Source organism: Canis lupus, chromosome 23 (assembly GCF_003254725.2).
Source record: "Canis lupus dingo isolate Sandy chromosome 23, ASM325472v2, whole genome shotgun sequence".
Classification (NCBI taxonomy): Eukaryota; Metazoa; Chordata; class Mammalia; order Carnivora; family Canidae; genus Canis; species Canis lupus.
This window is the reverse complement of record NC_064265.1, coordinates 27,948,869-27,967,759: the sequence shown is the minus strand read 5'-3', so window position 1 is coordinate 27,967,759 and position 18,891 is coordinate 27,948,869. Positions and strand designations below refer to the sequence as shown.

The following is an 18,891-nucleotide window of genomic DNA, read 5'->3' as shown; positions in this document are numbered from 1 at the left end:
CATTGATACATTGGTAGGAAAAACCATCATGTGGTTATTAAACAATGTTTTAAAAGAGTGTTTAATGACCTGGAAAAGTACTTTGAAACACTACTAAAGTGACCACTGTAGATTTAAAAAGGTAACAGTTAACAAATCATATGTTTATAAAGAAGTCTGGAATATACTAAGATTTGTATACTATTATTTCTGGGGCTGGGATTGTAGATGTTTTTTTTCTTTGTGTTTTTTATATTTGTTAAATTTTTTTATAGTAAACATATATCAGAAAATGACTTTTACAGTCAGAAAATAAGAGTTAAGCTACAAGTATGACTGAGAATCAATTAGGAAGAAAATTGAAGCTTGCCAGGCTATGCTTTGTGTAAACTGAAAATGTGTGAAAAATTAAGTGTTTTTTTTTTTTTTTTTCTTCACTTTTTTCAAAATGTTAGTTTTTTGTTTGTTCATTTGTTTTGTTTTTCGGATTCCACGTGTAAGTGAAATCATATGGTATTTGTCTTTCTCTGACTTATTTCACTTAGCATCATATCCTCTAGATCCATCCATGTTGTTGCAGATGGCAAGATCTCTCTGTGTGTGTGTGTGTATGCACATGTGTACACACACATGCACACACACAGACACACCCGCATCTTCTTTATCCATTCATTTATTGGTGGATATTTGGGTTGCTTCCATGTCTTGGTTATTGTAAGTAATGCTGCAATAGACATAGGGGTACATACAATTTTTCGAATTAGCATTTTTTCTTTTAGGTAAATACCCAGTAGTGTAATTACTGGATCATAACAGTATTTCTATTTTTAATTTTTTAGGGAACCTTTATACTGTTCTTTATGGTAGCTGCTGCACCAATTTACATTTCTACCAACGGTGTACAAGGATTCCTTTCTTCACAATCCTGCCACCATTTGATGTTTCTTGTCTTTTTGATTCTCGCCATTTTGAAAGGTTAAGGTGATATTTCATTGTGGTTTTGATTTGAATTTCCTTGATGATTAGTGATGTTGAGCATCTTTTCATGTATCTATTGGCCATCTGCATGTCTTTTTTGGTAAAATTTCTATTTAGGTCCTCTGCCCATTTTTAATCAGATTATTTATCTGGATGTTGAGTTGTGTAAGTTTTTTATACATGGTAGATATTAACTTATGAGATACATCATTTGCAAATACCTTCTCCCACTTGGTAGTTTGCCTTTTTGTTTTGTTGATGGTTTCCTTCACTGTACAAAAGCTTTTTATTTTGGGATAATCTCAGTTTATTTTTGCTTTTATCTTTTGCTTGAGGTGACATATCTAGAACATGTTTCTGTGGCCCACATCTAAGAAATTACTGCCTATGTTTTCTTCTTGGAATTTTATGGTTTCATGTTTTATATTTAAGTCTTTAATCCATTTTGAGTTTATTTTGGTGTATGGGTGTATGGTTTAAGAAAATGGTTCAGGGGCAGCCCCCGTGGCGCAGCGGTTTAGCGCCGCCTGCAGCCCGGGGTGTGATCCTGGAGACCCGAGATCGAGTCCCACATCGGGCTTCCTGCAGGGGGCCTGCTTCTCCCTCTGCCTGTGTCTCTGCCTCTCTCTTTGCTCTCTCTGAATGAATAAATAAATAAATCTTTAAAAAAAAAAAGAAAATGGTTCAGTTTCATTCATTTGCATGTAGCTGTACAGGTTTCCCAGCACCATTATTGAAGACACTGACTTTTCCCATTGTATATTCTTTCCTCCTTTGTCATGGATTAATTGACCATAGAGATGTGGATTCATTTTGGGCCCTTAATCCTGTTTCTTTGACCTATGTGTCTGTTTTGTTTTTTATGCCAGTACAGTACTGTTTTGATTACTACAGCTTTGCAATATATCTTGAAATCCGGGATTGTGATAGCTCCAGCTTTGTTCTTTCTTAAGATTGCATTGCATTGGCTATTTGGAGTCTTTTGTGATTCTGTACAAATTTTAGTATTATTTGTTCTGGTTCTGTGTAAAATGTTGGCATTTTGTTAAGGATTGTGTTGAATCTTCAGATTGCTTTGGGTAGTATGGACATTTTAACAGTATTTTTTCCAACCCATGAGCATAGTTTATCTTTCCATTTGTTTGTATCATCTTCAGTGTTTTTCATTAATGTTTTATAGTTTTCAAAATTTAGTTTTTCACCCTATGGTTAAATTTATTGCTATGTATTTTATTCTTTTTGGTGCAATTGCAGATAGAACTGTTTTCTTAGTTTCTCTTTCTGCTTTGTTATTAGTATGTAGAATTGCAGGATTTCTGTGTATTAACTTTGTATCCTGCAACTTTACTGAATTTATTCTAATAGTGTTTTGATGGAGTCTTTAAAGCTTTCTAATATATAGGATCAAGTTATCTGCAAATAGTGACAGTTTTACTTATTCCTTACCAATTTGTATGCCTTTTATTTCTTTTCCATGCCCAATTGCTGCAGCTTAGACTTCCATTACTATTTTGAATGAAAGTGGTGGAGAGTGGACTTCCTTGTCGTGTTACTTTTCTTAGAGGAAAAGCTCTCAGTTTTTCACCATTGAGTATGATGTAAGCTGTGGGTTTTTTACATATTATGTTGGGGTATGTTTCCTCTAAACCCACTTTGTTGAGAGTTTTTGTCATGAACAGATGTTAAATTTTGTCAAGTGCTTTTTCTGCATCTATTGAGATGATTATATAATTTTATCCAGGCCATGTTATTATGGTTACCAACTAACCTTTTTTAAATATAATTTTGTACATGATTATAACAGCTTGTCTGTTAACTTAAAAGATTGAAAACTATTCTATACGTTGGAAAGTTTCACTGATATCTGAACTTTCTCATATAATTGCAGAAAGCTGTAGAGTTTAGATTATTGGTTGCCAAGAATCTAGAAAACTAACTGCCAAAAGGTTTGCCCTTTTTTCCCCCCCAAAAATAAAAAAAACTCATACAGCAACAGTATTGATATATCTGCAAATGCTGTCATACAATATTTTGGAGAAAAAGATACTTTTCTCCGTTTAACAAGTTTTGAATTGTTCTTGCTTTGTTATTATTGGAGTTTATTGTGTCTCCTATTTTCAGACATCTTGATAGTTAAAAAATTTAAAAAATTTTCGATGTACAATTGGCATATATTAGTTTCAAATGTACAACAGTGATTTGATACTTACATATATTATGAAGTGCTCACCACAGTAAGTGTACTTACCAAAGTTATTGTAATGTTATTGTTTATATTCTATGTTGTATTTTACATCCCATGACTTATTTTATAGCGAAGTTTGTACTTCTTAATCCCCTTCACCTATTTCACCCATCGCACCCCTTTCCCCTCTGGCAATCACCATTTTGTTCTCTGTATTTATGGCTCTGTTTCTGTTTTTGATTAATCATTTCCTTTTTTTAGATTCCATATATAAGTGAAGTTATACGGTATTTGTCTTTCCCTGTCTGACTTGCTTAACTTAACATAATACCCTCTTGGTCCATCCATCTTGTTGCAAGTGGCAAGACTTCACTCTTTTGTCACTGAGTAAATACATTGTTGTATATATGTACCACGTCTTCTTCATTCTTTCATCTTTTGATGGAAGGCCCCTTCCATATCTTGGCTTTTGTAAATAATGCTGTAATGAAAATGGGAGTACAGAAATCTCTTTGAGAGCCTGAATTTATCTCTTTGGGTATATATCCAGAAGTGGAATTACTGGATAATATGGTATTCCTGTTTTTAGTTTTTTGAAGAATTTCATACTGTTTCCATAGTGGGTGTTATCAATTTACATTCCTACCAATAGTGCACAAGGATTCTCCTTTCTCCACATCCTTGCCAATGTTTGTTATTTCCTCCTCCTGGTCCATTCCTAAACATGTGGCCTCCATGTGGGTGCTAGTGGCATGGGAAGAACCACTGCTGTGCCGGTGAACTGCTCTCTGCTGCCATCCTCCCCTCAGATGGTATGGCTGAGATGTCTTCTGGTGTCCCGACGACCACCTCCTGTCCCCCCACCAGTATTTCCCTTTGGATCAGTTTCTCTTCTCAGCCAGGTTGTGTCCCCAACCCCCTCAGCCTCTTCTCTGCACATTGCTGAAAGTCTGGGCTTATCTCAAGTTCTGTGCTTGAGCAATAAAGTGGAAATAAAAAAAAAATACTAGCCATTCTAACAGGTGTAAGGTCATCGTGGTTTTGATTTGCATTTCCCTGATGATTAGTGCTGTTGAGCATCTTTTCATGTGTTGGCCATCTGTATGTCTTCTTTGGTAAAATGTCTATTTGGGTCCTGTGCCCATTTTGTAATTGGATTGTTTCTCTTTCTGGCATTGAGTTGTGGAAGTTTTTAATATATTTTGCATATTAACCCCTTATTGAATATATCATTTGCAAATATTTTTTCCTATTCAGTAGGTTGCCTTTTCATTTTGTTGATGGTTTTTTCCACTGTTTTGTATTAGTTTATTGATTCAACTCAGTCTTTCCTCTCAAACTTATCTAATGCCATTCTTAGTATATTTTGCTTCTCACACCTTTTTATCTTTCTTGCTTTCTTCCTCTTTCAAATTTTATTTTTAGTTCTTTTTTTCTGGAAAAGGTGGTGTGTAGAACTTCCACCATCTATTGATCAATTCATGTGTATTTTGAATCTTGCCTTTATGTTACTTTTTTATTTTAAAATAATTTTCGTTGTTTTTGTTTAAAGTAATACATGCTTGCTGTAGAAAATTTGGATAATTAAGAAACCAAGAAGAGGGCAGCCCGGGTGGCTCAGCCGTTTAGCGCCACCTTTGGTCCAGGGCGTGATCCTGGAGACCCGGGATTGAGTCCCATATTGAGCTCCCTGCATGGAGCCCGCTTCTCCCTCTACCTGTGTCTCTGCCTGTCTCTCTCTCTCTCTGTGTCTCTCATGAATAAATGAATAAATAAAATCTTAAAAAAAATACCTATCTGTTGTATTGTGAAGATAAAATTAATTAACATATGTAATGGTGCTGGGCACATAAGTACTGTGTATGTATTATATTACTTTTTAATCTTATTATTTACTAATTCTTTTTCTGATAACATATATCCAAAACATTTACTGTCATAAAAATTTTTTTGAAATCATAATTTAGGGGCAGCCCGGGTGGCTCAGCGGTTTAGTGCCTGCCTTCATCCCAGGGTGAGACCCGGGATCGAGTTCCGCATAGGGCTCCCTGCGTGGAGCCTGCTTCTCCCTCTGCCTGTGTCTCTATGCCTCTCTCTCTCTTTCTCTCTTTCTCTCTCTCTCTGTCTCTCATGAATAAATAAATAAAATCTTTAAAAAAAAGAAATCATAATTTAATAGATTAAGATATTCCATTATATGGTTTTATCAGAATTCATCATTTTTGGATATTTAAATTATTTTCACTCTTTTTCCTACTGTATAGAGATAATATTTTACATAAATATTTGCTTCTAATTATTTTCTCAGGCTAGAAGTCTGAAATTTTAGTTATAAAGAATATGAATATATTTTTAAAACTCCTGATACATTTTATAAGCTTTTCAAAGAAGTATCATTTTCCATTCTGATCAGCATTGTTTGACCATACTGCATACTCTTTCACATGGAATAGGCTTCAAATAATCTTTGCCTGTTGGTATGGTAAAATGATAACTTGTTTTGATGTGTATTTCTTTGCTTATCTGTGGAGGTGAAAAACTTTCTCATGTTGATTACTCATTTGTACTTTTTATTCTATGAATTTTTAATTATTTTGGCCCATTATTTTCTGATGACTATGTCTTTCTTGTTGATGTTCTTGAGCATTTTATAAATGTACATGAAAAACATTAACTTTTAATCATTGGCAAATACTTTTTTCAAGTAACATGTTAATAATCTGTTGGGTGCACATCTTTTTTTTTTTAATAAAGCTTTATTTTTCACACTTAACTGTTTAATTTTTATTTTGGTCTGTGGTATAAGGTGAAATCTGATTTTTCTCAGAAAAATAATCAGTTTTCCTGACACGATTAAACATTTCATTTCTTTCCCATTGATTGATGAAGCTTATGTTACCATCAGTTGCATACTTATGTCTTTCAGTTTTAGTTTTCTGAGTATCTTTTTCTCTTCTCTTGATTTCTCATTTCTGTACTCAATATGATACTCTATTATAGTTATATCAAATTTTAATTATTAGGTATTTATGAGCAATTTTAGTATAGATTAAGTTCCCCAGATGTCAGTCTTTTTTTTTTTAATTTTTTTTAAATTTTTATTTATTTATGATAGTCACAGAGAGAGAGAGAGAGAGAGAGGCAGAGATATAGGCAGAGGGAGAAGCAGGCTCCATGCACCAGGAGCCCGATGTGGGATTCGATCCCGGGTCTCCAGGATCGCGCCCTGGGCCAAAGGCAGGCGCCAAAGCGCTGCACCACCCAGGGATCCCCCCAGATGTCAGTCTTATTTTCCAAAACATTTTGAACTGCTTTGGCTCATTATACATTTTGGTTTTTAAAGTTCCTAAATATAATCCACAGGAATTTTGGGTAGTATTTTTCCTTTTATTAGAAAAAAAATGTCTAGAATTACTTTATAGGAGAAATATGCTTTTGTAAATTATTCAAAATCTGTAAAGTAATGTATAAAAAACAATAGTTGGATTTTACAGAAGTAGCTGCTCTGGATTTTTAGTTTGATATCTTCAGGTGTTTATTGCCATATCTCTAATATTTTTCTATGACTTTTAAGAATTGTTAGATATAGACTTATCTCTTGACTTTTTTCTATGCCATATGAAAATTTAACTCATACCATGCCCTGATCCCTCTTCCCCTCTGTTTTTGAGATAGAGACCACTGTTTTCAGTGCTTTAGTTTTTAGTGGCTGTTTTTGTAACTTTAAATAATTAAACCTACATCTTATTGATCTACTTCTGATTTGGACTACAAGGAGATGAATGCTCCTTCATTTGTCTCCTTTTCTTGGTTGGTTGGTTATTTCAACCAGTTATTGACAATTCAACTAACAAATGCATTGCATAGTTGATAACATATACATTTTGTTGTGTAGTCATAACAAGATCTTGTGCTTGTATAGACTGATTCTGAAATTTCAAAGCAAAATTTACATGATTATGAATGTGTAAACTTTACTGACTTTAGAACCAAGTAGTGTGCTATATTTGTATTTGCTTCCCCACAGTTCCAGTGCCATGACTCCTATATCACTTGATGAAAATGTTTATGGTGTCACCAGTGGATTCTCCTTTCTGTCTTCTGCAGATTGTTGAGGACATTGTACATTTTAATTTACTTTTTATTTATACCATGATTTTCTTGAGCAATTTTTTGTTTGTTTGTTCTGGGGTTTCAGAGTCCTTTATTTTCCTTTTGAAAGGAAGTAATACATCTTCTTTACCTTGTTTGTAATATCAAGCTTCTTTCTTACCAGTTTTATCTATTGCTTGTAATATGTTCCATTTTTCTTTTTGATAACATTTTTGAAATTTACTGGCTTTTAGTTCTAATTTGCTGGTTGATTTCTGAATCTTTGCTAGCTGTTATCAGTTTCTCCCCCTGAATTCCTGGGTTCTGTTTGTTGTTTTGTACATTCTACATTTGCTTTTTTTCTGAAGTACATTCTCAAGAACTTACTTAGGAAGGGTTGCATGGGAAGTTAATCCACATAGTCCTTGTGTGTTGCAAAATGACTTATTTTCTCGTTCTCTTATTTTATTGGCCGTTTAAGTGTAAAATTTATTTCGTAACTTTGGAGGTCTTACTGTTGTGTACTAGTCTCCATTGTTGCTAGAAATTGTTTCATGAAGCTTGTTTTTATCGTTCCTCCTTTCTTTTTGGGGGACATATTTTTCTTTCTCTTAAGTTCGTAAGATCTTTATTTCCCATGGTGTTGCAGAATTTCTTGGTGATTTGCTTTGGTGTGGATCTTTCTCATTTATTGTGCTATGTAGGAAATGCAGTGTTTTTTCCTGGATTTTTGCTCAGTATATTTGGGTTTTGATTAATTTTATTAACTTAATGGCATTTGTACTTTCAGGTATAGAATAATTACGTAACGTTGCTTTTCTTTTTCAGGTGTTGCTGCCTATGTTGGTTGGCAAAGCTCCTCAATTCTCAAACCCCTGCTGCAACAAGGTCTTAGTGATGCTGAGGAATTTGTTATTGTTAAAGCTCTTAATGCCCTTACCTGTATGTGCCAGTTAGGGCTGCTACAAAAACCCCATGTCTATGAATTTGCCAGTGATATTGGTAAGTTTCTGTTTCTCAAAATTAGGAGAAAATTAAGGTGTCTTAAGAGAAATAACAAATGATAGAGCATTGTAAAAGTTCTAGACAATATGGAATCAGGGTTTTAATTTTATTCCTTGTGTGTGTATGTCTGTTTCCGTAATAATATTAAGGAGAAAATGTATTGTCTTAACATGCGTAACTTGCTATGTGGAATATTTTCCTACTCATTTTCATTTTCTGAATTGTGACATCAGTGCTTTTTTTTTCTCCTATGAAAGTGGCATTATCTTTATGGATCGAGTTTTTCTAGCCTTTGACTTTGATTCTCCTTATATTGATGAATATTCTTTGTGCATAAATATGTATATGTATGTTCTAATTTCATATAATGCATTTCTTCTGTTGTCTAATTACTTGGAAACTGTTTTTGAGACTTAATGTAGCTTATAATTAGCATTTTATTTATCTGAAAAATGAATGTCTGTCATTTTTTAAACAAAAATCATTATAAAGATAGTTTTTTACCTCTCAAGTTTTGCAATGGAGATTGTTCTGGGTTCTGCTGTTTCTTGTGATTGATCTTAGAATAAACATATGGGATACTCTGTATCTTAGCATCAAAATTAATGACTATCTTTAAGTATAGAATAAACTCAGTATAGTACAACTTCTTGGACAGGGAACTCCCTGAGAACTGGAACTGAATTTGGTACTATCTGTCAGAGGGGAAAAAACCTTGCTGAGAAAAATCAAGTAAATAAATCATTGGTTGGCATTTTGAACTATTTCAAAGAAAAAACAATTTTTAGTAACTTAGAAGTGTCTATTTAAAACATGCAAACCATATACATCTTGCTGTCCTTTTTTAATTCATAGTCTATTGTGATTATTAAAGGGAATGGTGGTGGTAATAATGGCATCATGATTTCTTTGACAGTTTTGAAAAATACTACACTCTTCCCACGTAGGTGTTACAAATACTCCCCTTCCCTTGTGCTTGTCCCCAGATAATTAGAATGTATTAGAGGAAAGATCAAGTTCACTGTTTTATAGGAAATCCTCTTGAGTGTTTGAGGTTCTTTATATCAGCTACTTACTGATACAGTGATGCTGTATGTCAGTCAACCATAAAATCTCAGTAAAATACTTCAGTAAAGTTCTCCTCATGAATCTGTGGGCTGGATGGGTGGCTCTGCTTTAGGCTTTGTATCTCCAAATTGTCTGTGGTGACAGCGATCCATTTCTCATTCTGGTGCCCATATTAGATGGGCAGCAGTTTCTTGGGTTATGTTCTGGGTAATGGCAGAAGCATGAGACAGCAAGCCTATCCATATAGCACATTTCAGGGCTCTGTTAGTGTTATGTCTGCTAATATCCCATTGGCCAGAGCAGGTTGATACGACTGAGCTAAAGGCCAGAGGTAGAGAAGTACCCTTTGTATATCATGAGTGCAAGGCAAAGAGTGCGATCGTGTAATAGAGATAATGTAAAAAATTGGGACTAATAACTCAGGCTCATACAGTGTCTAACACCTGCCAGGTCATTTTTAGCTACTTTTTGGAGATTTTTCAATATTTTTCCAGTCCTCATTTTGCCTGTTGTCAAAGGAAAGCTACCAACCCTTCCTTGTTGTATCAGAGGGCTGCTTTGTGCTTATGAAATAAAACCTTCTCCATGTGTAATTAAAAGAATTGGAAATGGGAGAACTTTGGAAACAGAAACTTTGAACAAATTTTTTCTCTGTCCCTTTTTATATAAGTGATACTGGCATATGACAGTGTTCTTATTTCCCTGTCACCCAAAATTTCTTATAAAATTAATATCCTCTAAATGCCAATGTTTTTGCATACTCACAACAAATGTGTGTGTGTGTGTATATATATATATTTTTTTTAATTTTTATTTATTTATGATAGTCACACACAGAGAGAGCGATAGAGGCAGAGACACAGGCAGAGGGAGAAGCAGGCTCCATGCACCGGGAGCCCGACGTGGGATTCGATCCTGGGTCTCCAGGATCACGCCCTGGGCCAAAGGAAGGTGCCAAACCGCTGCGCCACCCAGGGATCCCTATATATATATTTCTTTTGAAAGTTCTTTTCTAAATAAGTTTAAAAGTTTGAATTTTATTCTAAATCTTTGATTAGTTGAAGTCACTGATTTTTGAGTATAATACACAAGATAGTTAAAAGGAGTGAAAAGGCATTTATTTACTTTTCTTGCATATTTCATTGTTTTTAGTTTTTTAATGATTTTATTTGTGAGAGATTGAGCAGAGAGAGAGAGAGAGAGATAGAGAGGGAGCTTGAGTGGAGGTGAGGGGCAGAGGGAGAGGCACAAGCAGACTCTCTGTTGAGCAGGGAGCCTGATGCAGGGCTTGATCCCAGGACGCCGAGATCATGACCTGAGCTGAAGGCAGATGCTTAACCGACTGAGCCACCCAGGTGCCCCTAATCTTATATTTTAAATTCTTTAAGCATGGCCATCATATTTTCTGCCTTTAGTTTCTATTCATAATGCCTTGTGAATGAATTCATGAATGATATATTAGATTTGATCAAACCTTTTCATTAAAAAGAATGTCAGGTAAGTGGCTCCTTTTATTTTTTTACGGTATTATTGCCGATATTTATGATAGGGTCTATATAATATTAGTATGTTGAGTTGAGTTTATGCTATAGAATAATTGAGTATGTGAAGGCAGCTGATAACATTGTGGTATATCAGTTGTGTTTTAAAAGTGAACATTTGTTTATACTAGTAGTTTAAAACTATTTGTGGGCATGGTTTAAATCCATACCTTTTTCTTTTCTTATTTAGCCCCATTTCTGTGTCATCCCAATCTATGGATACGCTATGGTGCCGTAGGATTTATCACAGTGGTAGCTCATCAAATAAGTACAGCTGATGTATATTGCAAACTGATGCCTTACCTTGAGCCATATATTACTCAACCAATAATACAGGTATGCTTATTCCAACTTGGAGTCAATCTTTTCTCCAAATAGTACCTCTTAAAAAAAAGGTTTAGAAAGTCCTATTTTTATTTAAAATTTTAAAGATTTAAGTTAGCTATAGCATTTTCACATTCCTTTAAGCTAGTTAATGTTAATGGAACAAACAGTATGGAAGGTGAGAAAAGTTCAAGAGACTTATGTTATATATCATGTTATGCATAATTTAGCACTCAATAGTTCATACTTTATTTTCTTATGTGCAGTGTTGTAAAACATGTGCTGTTAAAGTGAAATATAGTGGAAATGTGCTCTGCTTTTATTGTAAAAAAGTATAACTGATTTTAGCCCAAGTCAGCATTTATAATAAATTGGAAAAAGCCTTTTACAGATGTTCATTTTTTGGACCACCAGCTGGTTCTGATTTCTTTCCTTATCTTTTTCTTTTTTTTTTTTTTTAAAAAAAGCTTAATCTTTTAAGATCTAATTTAATCTTTTAAAAAAATCTAATGACTTGTGCCCCTCTCCTCTCTTCCCACCCAGTATAGCACTAGATGATAAATTTCAGGTTTTTGGTTTGTATAAAGCAGTTATTTACCTTATTTACCCAACTTGTCAGCATTTACATCCTTTATCTCCTGGAAAGCTCTAAATTGAGTGAACTGTTGAGAGATGATACTGTTAAAATATTCTGAAATACTCTATATGTTACTAAAAATCTATTTCCCTTTGCAAATTCACATGCTTCTAGCTTCTGCTATGTTTATATCTCAATGTATTTTCCCTTTGGTACATTGGAAAACATCTTGGATATATTCTGGAAATGAGGCTTTGGCTCATTTCCACCCTTTTCCCCATATATTCATCCTTTTCTGGGGATCATCATTATTTCATAGTTTGTAGAATTTTTCTCTCAGCAAATTATATGTATGTGTATGTGTGTATATGTATATTTATGAAAGATATTACTAGCAAATATGCCTTTTTATTTAATTAATTAATTTTTAAACAGCTTATGTATTTAAGTAGTATGTCTGTACCCAGTATAGGGCTCGAACTCATGACCCTAAGATCATGAGTCACATGCTCTTCCAACTGAGCCAGCCAGGCACCCCAACCCTTTTTTCTTTTAAAGTTTAATAAAGTTTTCTTGGATCCTTTGTCTTCCTTTCAAAAGATTCTTCTACTTTTGACTACTTATTTCATGTAGAAGTTTATTAACTCTTTTATAACACAATGTGGAGAAAGTATCCATGGGAATTAAAAACTACATGCATTTGTAATAACTTCATGGTGGTTTAATAAATCTGACATTAAAAAAGAATCTGACATTAAGTGGTTTTTGTTGTTAGAAATCTGCACCACTCTCTTTGTTTCCTTAGGAATATGTATATATTATATATGTATAATATATATGTGTAAATTCATATATATGTATATTACATATAATATATATTTTTTGCTTTTTTTCATTGCTTTATTTTTTGAAAGGTCAGGATTGGGAGTTGAGAGGCTAGTTATCCATATGCTTCATAAATCTTACCTTTCTACGGTTTGAATTAGACAAAAGATACCTTTTTATGCTGGTTTTCACTGGCCAGCTTATCAGGTAGTTAAATGTCTAAAGAAAATGCTCTTCTCTTGGTTGCTGTTAGTATGTTCATCCTTTTTATTATATATGCATTGACAAGGAGGATATTCTTTTGGATAATGAAAGATATCATGAACTCTATGGAGAAAGCAATGTTTCTTTAGAAGGGGTTGAAGCTACTGGGGAACGTGATGACTGCTGGGCAGCCCTGTGACTGTTGAGCATCTTTTCTCTGTCAGTACCTGTTGGCTGTTAGGCCTGTGAGCCACAGGTAGTTTTTTGATCTAGGAGGTCATCTGACATTTTGGCATCCAGACAAAGTCTGTTATTTTTAAAATTTTTCTAGCCTGGTGTATGCTATTATTCTTCTAGTATGGAAGACACAGATGCGTACTCACATGCTAGCTACATTATGTAAAGAAAAACTTTGGCTCTTTTTTTTAAAAGATTTTATTTCTTCTTGAGAGACACACAGAGAGAAGCAGAGACATAGGCAGAGGGAGAAGCAGGCTCCCTGTGGGGAGCCTGATGCAGGACTTGATCCCAGGACCCTGAGATCATGACCTGAGCTGAAGGTGGATGCTCAACCACTTAGCCACCCAGGTGCCCTGAAAATCCTTGGCTCTTAAAGGTCACTAGTATTCTTTTTTCTTCTAAGCAAAAATTGCAGATGTTAGTATCTCCCATTTTCTTAGAAAATGAATATCTATGTTAACTTTACACAGGTTGTATATACTGAATATGAAAATAACTGTACTATATGTTCTATCTTTGGCTGATTCTTTTTATTTTTTTAATATAGATTGAAAGGAAACTTGTTCTACTCAGTGTTTTAAAAGAGCCAGTAAGTCGGTCTATATTTGATTATGCTTTGAGGTCTAAAGATATTACTAGTTTGTTCAGACATCTTCACATGCGCCAGAAGAAACGAAATGGATCTCTTCCTGACTGCCCTCCACCAGAGGATCCTGCCATAGCACAGCTTCTGAAGAAATTACTCTCACAGGTTGTATCACCTTTCTGAAATCTTAATTTAAACACAGATTTCATAAAAACATTCAAGTATCCATTTAGTTATGAAAATATTTTGGGTCGATTAGGCTGTATCATAACAAATGAGTAAATAAAGCTGCAAATATATACATTTGCCTTGGCATTTAGGAGATACTAGGATGGTGATAAGACATTGGTTTGAGCTAAATAAGGAATCGTGGTAGACTATCAAGTTTCTTTTGTGATTATTGTCTATATAAATAAGGTGGAGAGTAGATGTAACTTTAAATTTGAGTAATATTCTTGATTCAATTCCATATTTTGCCAAAAAATAATTAAAGAAATTCAATTAGAAGAAACATTGCAAAGCACAGATGCAGGATGGAAAGATCCTGGTTTATTTCAGTCCAAATTTAGAGAGTTCTCACTAATGTCTTTAGGACATTTTGGTTAAGAGAATTTGTCAGTCATGTCTTGTGTAATAAGAAGATGAGAAAATGTTTCAGTTGGTAGAGAGAATTTGATGTTTGAGGTTATAAATCCTTTCTTGTATTGTACCAGTCACTGAATATCCAGTGCTGTTTCATGTTCATATGTTGGTTTGGGTGAAGGAAGAACCATTTTGGTTCTTCTGGATCTCAATTTGCCTGGAGGTTAGAGCTGCCTCTGAATGTCTCTTCTTAGCTGGTGGTTCTGTTTCCTATATTTTAGAAGTCTTAATTTGATATGACTTGAATCACCAAAGAGGTTTTTCTTCAGGTTTTCTTTTAACCTTGGCTCATACATTAGATGTATATTATATTTTAGAAAGCAATTTATGGAAAACTGGATATTGAATCACATTTTTCTGTTGTTTCTCTTGAGTAATCCTTATCAAAAAGATTTCAGCATGCAGTTAAAACCACCTCAATTTAGTTGTTTCTTTGAGTTTAGATGGTGGTTCTTTGTATTTTTCTGTCCTACAAATTCTGTATATTAAATTAAAACCTTTTATACTAAAACTTAGTTGTAAGTCATTAGTTACTTGGGCCACTCTAGCTCCTGGTTCTTGCTTTTCACCTTGCTGTGGGTATAGGTTTTGTCATTGCCATGTGTAAAAGGAGGGAGGGGGAAGGAGCAGTTTCCAGTGCTTTTTACTTTCTGCTTCCTCCTGTTCTCCTAAACCCTTCTACCATCTCTGCTTCCACAGCCAGCTGTCATTCTTGTGTACCATGATGAAATCAGTAAAACTTACTGACTCATAGTCCTCTGAAATGTTAGTGTTTGATATATTCATTTCTCTGTCATTTGTACCCTCATTTGAATGAGTGGGGAAAGAGGACCAGGTTTTCCCTGGTTTTATGTTGTTTCTTAACAACAGTTTCAGAAAACAGCTTCAAAGCTGACATTGGAACCTTAAACCCGTCTGACTCTAAAGCCCGTACTCCTTCACCATGCCATCTTGCCTCAAAATAAAGGACAAGGAGCAAAGGCTGAGAGGCTTGCTTAAGATTTTTATGGACTTAGGAAGAGTTCATGTGCAGTTCATCTCCTCTGACCCCTCCAACACCTTTTGTCTGCCTTCACTTCTTTTTGTTTCTTCCACTACCTGAGTTTCTTGGGATTACTTGCAGAGGCTTGCAGTCAGGGGCAGCTTTGGAGTTAGGAATTGAGTCCCTGTTCCTAATGTCAGAGATACAGAGGGAAGGATGCTTTTAGCCTCTGCAAATGGGAATTTTGAATATTACTACAAAATATTTTTTAATGGGGGTTTTACAGTGCTCTTTTGTAAGGACTGCACTTGAGACACATCATGGGTAAAATAGTTTGATTGGTATGTAGACACAAGGTGTAAAATTGAAAAGATATTGGAAGATCTGTAATAAAATGTTAGGTTTCCTGCAATCTCTGATCCCCAGTCACCAAGTTTCTTTCTCTGTTGATTGTGAATTTTATGTTGTTAGAGTGCTGAATTCCTTTATATAGTGTCAGGTTATTGTGTTGTACAGTTAGTTGAAATCAATTTGACCCTTTTAACCTTGCTTTTTTTTTTTTTTTAATTTTAAATCCAGTATAGTTAACGTACAATATTATTTTAGTTTCAGGTATAAAGTATAGTGACTCAGCAATTCTATACATTATCCACTGCTTATCAAAATAAGTGTACTCTTAATTTCCTTTACCTATTTCACCCTCTGCCTCCCACCTCCCCTCTGGTAGCCATCAGTTCTCTGTGGTTAAGAGTCTATTTTTTTATTTGTCTCTCTTTTTTATATGCTCATTTGTTTTATTTCTTAAAGTACAGATATGAGTGAAATCATATGGGATTTGTCTTTCTCTGACTGGCTCTTTTCACTTTGCATTACATTCTTCAGATCTGTCCATGTTCCAAATGATGAGATTTCATTCTTTTTTTTTTTTAATTTCATTTTTTTTAATGGCTGAGTAATACTCCTGTGTGTGTGTGTGTGTGTGTGTGTGTGTATACACATATATACTACATCTTCTTTGTCCATTCATCAATCAGTGGACACTTGGACTGCTTCTAAATTTTGACTCTTGTAAATAATGCTGCAACAATATATGCAATGCATATATCTTTTTGAATTCGTGTTTTATAGTTGGGTAAGTATTGAGTAGTGGAATTACTGGATCATATGGGTAGTTCTGTTTTTAACTTTTTGAGGAACTCCCATACTGTTTTCCACAGTGGCTATGTCAGTTTGCATTCCTACCAACAGTGCATGAAGGTTCCCTTTTTCCGTATTCTTGTCAATACTTATTATTTCTTGTCTTTTTTGTTTTAGCCATTCAAACTGGTGTGACGTGATATCTCAGTAGTTTTGATTTGCATTTCCTTGATGATGAGTGATATTGAGCATCTTTTCATGTGTTTGTTGGCCATCCGTATGTCTTCTTTGGAAAAATGTTAATATTTTTGTGTTGAGTTGTGCAAGTTCTTTATATATTTTAGATACTAACCCCTTATTGGATATATCATTTGCAAATATTTATTCACATTCATTTAGGTTGTCTTTTTGTTTTGTTGATGGTTTCCTTTGCTATGCAAAAGCTTTTTACTTTCGTGTAATCCTAGTAGTTTATATTTGCTTGAGAAGACATATCTAGAAAAATGTTTCTATGGCTCCTGTCAAAGAAATTATTGCCTATGTTCTCTAGAAGTTTTATTGTTTCAGGTCTCAAATTTAGGTCTTTATTTTGAGTTTACTTTTGTGTATGGTGTAAGGAAGTGGTCTGGTTTATTTTTTTGCATGTAGTTGTCAAGTTTTCCCAACCCCATTTATTGAAGAGACTTTTTCCATTTTATATTTTTGCCTTCTTGTAATAGATGAATTGACCATATAAGCATGGATTTATTTCTTGGTTCTTTATTATGTTTCATTGACCTATGTGTCTGTTTCATATTGTTTTGATTACTACAGCTTTATAGTATATCTTGAATTCTGGGATTGTGATACTTTCAGCTTTGTTCTTCTTTCTCAAGATTGCTTTGGCTACTTGGGTCTTTTGTGTTCCCATACAAATTTTAGTATTATTCGTTTTAGTTCTGTGAATAATATTGTTGGTATTGTGATAGGGATTACCTTGAATACAGATTGCTGTAGATTGCTTTGGGTAGTATGGACATTTTAACAGTATTAATTCTTCCAATCCATTTGTTGTCTTCAATTTCTTTCATTGATGTTGTATAGTTTTCAGAGAATAGGTTGTTCACCTCCTTGGGTAAGTTCATACCTAGGCATTTTATTCTTTTTGGTCCAATTTTAAATGGAATTGTTTTCTTAATTTCTTTTTCTGATGCTCTGTTATTAGTATATAGAAATGAAACAAATTTCTGTGTATTAATTTTGTATCCTGCAACTTACTGAGCTCATTTATCACTACTGATAGTGTTTTGGTGGAGTCTTGAAGATTTTCTCTGTATAGTATCATCTTACCTGCAAATAGTGACGGTTTTACTTATTCCTTTCCAATTTGGATGCCTTTTATTTCTTTTTTATGTCCAATTGCTATAGCTCAGACTTTCATTACTTTGTTGAATAAAAAGTATGAGAGTGGAAAAAAAAAAGTATGAGAGTGGATATCCTTGTTTTGTACCTGATCTTAGTGGAAAAACTCTAAGTTTTCACCATTGAGTGTGATACAGCTGTGGGTTTCTCATCTAAGGCCTGTATTACGTTTGATGTATGTTCCTGCTAAGACATTTTGCGGGAGTTTTTATCATGAACGGATGTTGTATCTTATTAACAGCTGTTGAGATGATCATAGAATTTTTGTCCCTCATTTTGTTAATGTATTACATTGAGTTGCAAATACTGAACCATCATTGCATCCCCTGGAATAAATCCCCCTTGCTAATGGTGAATGATTTTTAAAAATGTATTGTTGAAATCATTTTGCTAATATTTTGTTGAGGATTTTTAAAAAAAATATTTGATTTATTCATGAGAGACACAGAAACAGAGAGGCGGGGAGACACAGGCAGAGGGAGAAGCAGGCTCCATGCAGGGAGCCCTATGTGGGAGTGGATCCTGGGTCTCCAGGATCATGCCTTAGGCTGAAGGTGGCGCTAAACTTTTGAGTCACCCGGGCTGCCCTGTTTAGGATTTTTATATGTATGTTCATCAGAGATTTTGGTCTGTAGTTCTCCTTTTTTGGGGTATCTTTGGGTTTTGGTATCATCCCCATTGAATGAATTTGGAAGTTTCCGTTCCTCTTCTATTTTTTGGAATAGTTTGAGAAGAGTAGAATTCACCTGTGAAGCCCTCTAATCCTGGACTTTTGTTTGTTGTGTTTTGATTACTGATTCAATTTTATTTCTAATAGTTGGTCCATTCCAATTTTCTATTTTTAATATGTTAAATGGACTTTTATTATAAAAACACATAAATATAAACATAAATAACAGTAATATAAATATTCTAGAAGTCTGGATTTTGTTAGCTGATACTATATTTTTGCATTTAGGTTCATAAATGATTTGTTCTTCAATTTTCCTTTCTTGTAATGTCCTTTAGGTACATATACCAAATACTAAAGGAAAAATCCTGGTTTATGATCTTTTCTTGAAATTACTCCTATTTCTTAACAGTTCACATACATCTTTTCTGTTTAGGCACGATTCCTAGTAACGT

At 34.2% G+C, this 18,891-nt stretch overlaps 1 protein-coding gene across 3 annotated transcripts in view; it reads left to right on the top strand.

Moving 5' to 3' along the window:
• The window catches only part of PIK3R4 (phosphoinositide-3-kinase regulatory subunit 4), a 71,206-nt gene that overhangs the window by 19,308 nt on the left and 33,007 nt on the right, over positions 1–18,891 (top strand). For all 3 annotated transcript variants that reach the window (XM_025449032.3, XM_025449031.3, XM_049099566.1), the window contains exons 7-9: positions 8,063–8,236; positions 11,039–11,184; positions 13,566–13,769. In XM_025449032.3, the coding sequence (XP_025304817.1) occupies positions 8,063–8,236; positions 11,039–11,184; positions 13,566–13,769 (524 nt within the window). The remainder of the gene's footprint in view (positions 1–8,062; positions 8,237–11,038; positions 11,185–13,565; positions 13,770–18,891) is intronic.